This window comes from Palaemon carinicauda, chromosome 1 (assembly GCF_036898095.1).
Source record: "Palaemon carinicauda isolate YSFRI2023 chromosome 1, ASM3689809v2, whole genome shotgun sequence".
In the NCBI taxonomy this organism is placed as follows: domain Eukaryota; kingdom Metazoa; phylum Arthropoda; class Malacostraca; order Decapoda; family Palaemonidae; genus Palaemon; species Palaemon carinicauda.
Genome location: NC_090725.1, coordinates 182,166,490 through 182,173,697, shown reverse-complemented (window position 1 = coordinate 182,173,697; position 7,208 = coordinate 182,166,490). Strand labels below are relative to the sequence as shown.

Here is a 7,208-nt window from a genome sequence, read left to right as displayed (position 1 = left end):
TCAGTTAAACCTCAGAAAAATGAGCTAGTTCAACAGTTTGTGTCTAGATTAAGACATCTCTTGAAGAGGTGGATTGAAATGTCGAAGTGTGAAATGACTTGTGAAGGCTTAACTGATTTATTTCTTATGGAGCAATTTTTGCAGAGTTGTGGCAGGCAGTTGCAGGTACATCTGAGAGAGCGATTACCATTATCGTTTAACAAAATGATTGATTTAGCAGAAAGTTATGTTCAAGCTCATGGAGGTTTATTTCATAATTCTAAATATTTTTCTACAGTACATGGTGACAGAGTTGACTTATCCGGGGAAGCTCTTCCTGAGCAGATGGCTAAACCCATTAGATGTCCACCCTCTATTAAGTGTTTTAAATGTGGACAAGTAGGTCATAAGGTTTCTAGTTGTCTAGAACATGCAAAAGGATCCAAGAAAAGTGGTCATGCTGCAGCAGGAGAAGTTGTTTGTTGGACCAAAAAGGGCCGTAAAGGTAATTTTAAGGATCCTGTTGCGGATATAAATAATGAAGTGTTTAAAAATGATCATACTGAGTGGGCAAGTGTTGCTTCTGATATGCCTGTCAAGGAGGGTAGTTTATACGGAAACCCAGTGATAGTTTTGAGGGACACTGGTTGTACAACTGTCGTAGCTAAAAAAGACTTGGTGCCTGTTGAATGTTTTACTGGTAAGTACAGTAGGATTCGATATATGAACAAGAATCTTGTAGAAACTTATCCTTTGGCTGAAATATATATTCAATCACCATTTTTCACGGGTACTACCCTTGCTGTGTGCATGGAGGATCCTCTTTATGATCTCATTATAGGTAACATCCCTGGAGCAACAAGGTTGGAGGAACCCACTTCCGGTGCCGTATTAACGAGAGCTGGGGCAAAGACATCTAAATCTGCATTCCAAAAGCTGAAAACGTCAGACTCTAAGATTTCTTGGGACATGGATTCAAAGGAAATTCAGAAAGAGCAAGAGGAGGATCCAAGCTTAAGATCTCTGCGAGATGATGCAAGAACTGGTAAAGCTATTACTAGAGATGGAAAAGGTAAGGCAGTTTTGGAGAGAGGATTATTGTTCAGAATATATTCAGACAGAGGTATTGAACACAAGCAACTAGTATTACCATTTAAGCTTCGAGAGGGTGTGATGAGCATGGCACATGAAGGAATACTTGGAGGTCATATGGGTGCTGAGAAGACCTTAGGTAGAATAAGGCAGGAGTTTTACTGGCCAGGCATTGGGGCAGCAGTAAACAGATTCTGTCAGTCGTGTGACATTTGTCAGAAAACTTATCCTAAAGGAAAAGTTGGAAAGGTACCTTTGGGAGAGGTACCGCTCATTGACACTCCTTTTAAACGTGTTGCTCTTGACTTGATAGGACCTATTTTACCAAGAAGTAGTTCTGGTAACAAATATATCCTGACCATGGTTGATTATGCAACCAGATACCCTGAAGCATTAGCCTTACCATCTATCGAAACTGAGCGTGTAGCTGATGCCTTGTTAAGTTTCTTTTCCAGAGTTGGGATTCCTGAAGAAATGGTGACTGATAGAGGCAGTCAATTTACATCGCAGATGATGGACGAAGTTAGGGGTCTTTTGTCAATCAAGCATCTTCCTACAACCCCTTATCATGCGATGGCGAATGGGCTAGTTGAAAAGTTCAACGGAACTTTGAAATCTATGATTAAAAAGATGTGTGCTGAACAACCTACTACTTGGGATAGATACCTGCCGGCAGTTCTCTTTGCATACCGAGAATCTCCACAAGCAAGCATGGGGTTTTCCCCTTTTGAATTATTATACGGGCGAACGGTGCGTGGCCCTTTAGCTATTCTGAGAGATTTGTGGGATAAGGAGAGAAATGAGGAAGAGGTAAGAACTACTTACGATTATGTATTCAACCTTCGAGAAAAAATAGAAGAAACTTGTAAGTTGGCCCAAGAGGAATTGAGGAAGTCGCAAGGTAAATATAAATTCTTTTATGATAAAAAGGCTAAAAATAGAACATTTAAAATTGGCAGTGAAGTTCTCTTACTATTACCCAAGGCTAATAATAAATTGTTACTTCAGTGGAAGGGTCCTTTTCCTGTTGTTGGTGTGAGGGGGAAGATGGATTATGAAATTCAAATAAATGGGAAAAGGAAACTTTATCATGCTAACTTGCTTAAAGCTTACATTCCTAGGAATAAAACTTCTGTAGAAGTTCGAGAAAGTGGAGGTACAATTGCAGTGGTCGAGGAGGATCCACAGGAGGATTTCTCACCCCTACTAGTGCCTAATACTGGACCTTCACCTACTTGGGAACAAGCCAATCTGAATAAGGAATTGCAGGAAAATCAAAAGCAGAATCTGGAAGCTCTCCTTAGCCGCTACAGAGAGGTAATGTCGGACATTCCCGGGCGCACTCACATGATCAAACACCAAATCAGGTTGGTAAGAGAAGAAATTGTTAAAGTAAAACCCTACAAAATTCCCTATGCTTTACGCAGAGATGTGAATTCAGAAATAGAATCTATGAAAGTTTTGGATATTATTGAGCCTTCAAGTTCTCCATATTCAGCCCCTATGGTAGTGGTTTCGAAACCTGATAACTCAAAGCGAATTTGTCTAGATTTTAGAAGATTGAACGCCTTAACTATTTTTGATAGTGAGCCTATGTGTGACCCTGAGCAGATATTTGCCAGCTTAACTGGAAGTATATATTTCTCTAAGATGGATTTATCCCGCGGATATTGGCAAATTCCTTTGGATGAGGATAGTAAACAGTATACTGCATTTCAAACAGATTTAGGACTGTACCAGTTTAAAGTGCTTCCATTTGGGCTTGTGAATGCCCCAGCCACTTTCAATAAGATGATGAGAAGTTTATTTGCAGGTTTAGAGGGTGTGAGTTTTTTTCTAGATGATTTGATAATTCATTCAAAAACTTGGGAAGAGCATTTGTATCTTTTGGAAGAAGTTTTGAGTAGACTAAAAAAATCTGGACTAACTGCTAAACCTACTAAATGTTTCTTTGGCATGTATTCAATTGAATATTTGGGACACTTTGTAGGCGGTAATAAAATGTGGCCTATTAAAGACAAAGTGGAGAAAATTGTTGGTGCAAAACATCCGAGGACCAAGAAGGAATTGCGTTCATTTTTGGGATTATGTGGTTATTATCGCAAATTCATTCCAAATTACTCTACCATCGCGTCCTGTCTTACAGATCTTACCAAGAAAAATCAGCCTAATAACCTTTTGTGGAAGGAAATGCATGACCGGGCGTTTGTTTCTCTTAAGAACAAAATTGCTGCCAAGCCTATTCTTTTACTTCCAGATTTGCAGGCTGAATTCGTGTTGCGTACAGATGCTTCGAACGCTGGATTGGGTGCCATACTTCTGCAAGAAGTGGATGGAGTGAAGCGTCCGATTGCCTATGAAAGTAGAAAATTGCTACCGAGGGAAACCAAGTATGCTGCCGTGGAGAAGGAGTGCCTAGCCATAGTCTGGGGGATACAGAAGTTCGCAGTCTATTTGTATGGAAGATCCTTCGTTCTGGAGACTGATCACAAGCCCTTGGCTTATCTTCAAACTGCTCGAGAATTAAATCCAAGATTAATGCGATGGTCATTGAGTCTACAACCATATCACTTCAATATAAGAGTTATAAAAGGCTCAGAGAATGTTGGAGCTGATTATTTGAGCAGATGTGAAACTGATATATAAGTTGCAAGTACAGAAAATTGTTATTTTCTTTTTTTAAGGGGGGAGGTATTGTCACCGTGTACTTATATATATTTGTTTATTATTTAGGTTATTACTATATTTAAAATCATAGTAAGTAATGTTTGTATGTATATAGGGATTTCAGAGTTAAGCCGAGTTAAAGACCCAACTGTTATTACCAACGAAGTCTTGTTACCATGAAGATTGGTTGTGATATTTTGTTTTGGACAGTTGTTTAGTTACTGTTTCTCTCTTCAGAGGTGAAATGGGGATCACCAGAAATAACTCGTGAGTGCATTCGTGGTGCTGTTGTGCGGAAGAGGTCGAGATCCCTGCCACCTAGGATTTTATATATCAGCCCTACTTGAAAGTGGTCTTCGTCAGTGTTGGTTGTTTACCGTCACCGAAGTATTGGTGCTTGGTGTTTAATGGTAAATGTTACGGTAATCGTAAAATGTGCACTGGTCGCTATGATCGAGAGAGAGAGCGTGTTTATTGGCCTGTCGAAGACACGAAAGCATGTTTGAGGGTTGTGGCCTTATGCACAAGGGATAAGTGACCGACCGCACGGCAGTAGTCGCGAGTGTACTCTTTATCTTTTCACTGTATTTGGTTATTGTTAAATAAGATACCTATTGTTTATATATATAATGTAAAATCAGATAGCAATCATTTATATTTGTTACGTACATTATTATTGATGAAATGATCACCGTTCTTTGATGTTTGTTTGTCATTTATTATAACCACGTGACTATTCCATATTATTCACTTTTGTTATCAATTAAATGTTATGTATTCTTTTTGCTAATGTTATAATTAAAACTTAAAAACTCTTATACTTGTTTATCACCACTTCGTCTACATCATTTAAAAGACTAAAAGAACCTTCAAGTGCTATTGCATAGCTTGTGTTTAAATATATTAATTAGTGAATAGTACTTGTGACACATACATACATATATATATATATATATATATATATATATATATATATATATATATATATATATATATATATATATATATATAGATATATATATATATATATATATATATATATATATATATATGTATAAATAGATAGATATAAATGTATATACTGATATATATATATACTTATATGTATATATATATATATATATATATATATATATATATATATATATATATATGTATATATATATGTATATATACATACATATATATATATATATATATATATATATATATATATATATATATATATATATATATAAGCGGGCGTGTGTGTGTGGGTTTGTCACTTGTCTGAGGTCTATGAACCTGAGAATGATATTCCTCTAGAACAGACATGGGCAGCCTGCGGCCCGCGGAGCTTTTTAGCTTTCTTAAAACAAAAAATCAATTAATAATTGCTCAATCTTCGTCTTGGAAATTCCTTTCCCAGTTGAACTACTAATTTACAAACTAAATGATTGCCACCTGAGCTTCAAGAAATCTAAATACATATAAAATGACTATTATAAATGAAAGTCCGCTTTAATCTTTCAATTGGCCTACCTGTGAAAGCCCGACTGTGAAGTACTTAATCCGTCTCGTATTTTCGTATTCTGAACACGACTGTAAATAGATGGTATCTTTATGAAAAATATCTATTGTTATTCATTCCATTTCTATCAATCCACCAAGAGCATAGTTGTTCATGTATCCTCGCAACTAAGATTGCAATTTTCGGAAAAGAAAGGTATTTGATGAAGGTCGTATGTTTCAAGAAAAGTGGACGATAGACTATTTTTTTGGGATATGGAAATATAAAACAGTGTGCCTCATTATTTCCAGATGTACTTAGTATATTAAAGGAGTATAATGTGAAAAAAACTAGTTGACAAAGCTTCCTTCATTTCAAAAAGTTGAAATACCGAGAAAAGCCTTGAAAGGACAGAAAACGTATTTTGTTAAGAAACAGAATAAGAATAATAGTAATATTATGCAAGCCAGTTAAATTGCTGCAGGAAAAAAATGGTAAGTAATCGAAAACCTATAGTGTCAGATAATTTCGAAGAACTGTGACGAGGCGCATCTAAGAATTGGGATCTGATATAGAATCAAATCATATGAAGTTATTCTTGAAATGAAATTTGAATCTTTCTTTCTTTAGCCATAGATGAGAGTAATGATGTGACTGATATAGCTCAGTCTGCAATGTTTGTGCGTGGTGTTGATTCTGATTTTAATATTACGGAAGAAATCCTGGGATTGAAGTCTATAAAAGAAACCACAACAATTAAGGATAATATTATTTTTCATGAAGTGAAAAATTGAACGAATAAATGCAATCAATTATTTAACAAACTTCATAGTTTTGCAACTGATGGTCGGAAATAAAAATGGATTTGTTAGAAAAATTAATCCAGAGATTTCTATGCATATTGAATCCAGCAACTTTATTGCATTTCATTGTATGATTTATCAACAAAATTTATGTGCAAAGTCTATGAAATTTCCCAATATCATGCCTAATGCTGTCATGTATTAACTTCATAAAATCCACAGCATAGACAAGCAGATTTTTCTTCCTTTGCAAATGAGCTCCAGTCACGCAAGATGGAATTCTCAGACAGATTGCAAGACTTTAATCACCAAGATGCTTATTTTACAATGCTTTCTTCACCATTTGAAGTAGAAGTGGAATCTGTTCCTGAAAATCTGCAGATGGAATTACAAGGAGATTACAATCTCCATCAAAGATTCAAAGAGACATCTCTGCTCGAGTTTTTTAAGTTTTTGCCAATGGATGAGTATCCACAGATACTAACAAAATAAAGAAATCTATTTTCCAAAGTACCTATTTATGTGAACAGTTATTTATTGGGATGAATCATGTCAAATCGGAAACTAAATCAAGACTTGCATCTTAGCTTAAGAGTAGCGACATCTGGAATCCGTCCTGATATTGAAAGTTTGGTGAAGAAAGTGAATGTACAAAAATCTCATTAACTCAGATGTTCAATAATCATATGTTCTTTAAATGGATTTACATGTTTTTTTTTTTTTCATCTTTTCAAGTTGTATTTATACTAATATCATTTTTATCAATAAGATGTAATAAAGAAATGCCATATAAACATTATTAAAAGAGGTAAAATGTTGAAATAAAAATGAAATCGGGCCTGCGACAGTAAAGCGAATAAAAACAAAGTGCATTATATATATATATATATATATATATATATATATATATATATATATATATATATATATATATATGTATATATATATATATATGTATATATAACATATATATATATATATATATATATATACATATATATATATATATATATATATATATATATATATATATGAATAATATATCTTGCATATGTATATTATCATGTGGCACACGTCCACTTGAAAATAGAGGTTCGGGCTGCAGGTGACGAACAGTTGTCAATGCCTGCTCTAAAACAAATGAAAGAGGCCTTTCCTTTCCTTGACCAAACCTAATA

General features: G+C 34.9%; 1 protein-coding gene across 1 annotated transcript; it reads left to right on the top strand.

Annotated features, from left to right (window-relative positions):
* Positions 1-292: 292 nt before the first annotated feature.
* LOC137631523 (uncharacterized) lies at positions 293-6,522 on the top strand. Its single transcript, XM_068363318.1, has 3 exons — positions 293-679; positions 821-974; positions 6,258-6,522. The coding sequence occupies exons 1-3, from the start codon at positions 325-327 to the stop codon at positions 6,520-6,522; spliced, it is 774 nt and encodes a 257-aa protein (XP_068219419.1). The 5' UTR covers positions 293-324.
* The last annotated feature ends 686 nt before the right edge of the window (positions 6,523-7,208 follow it).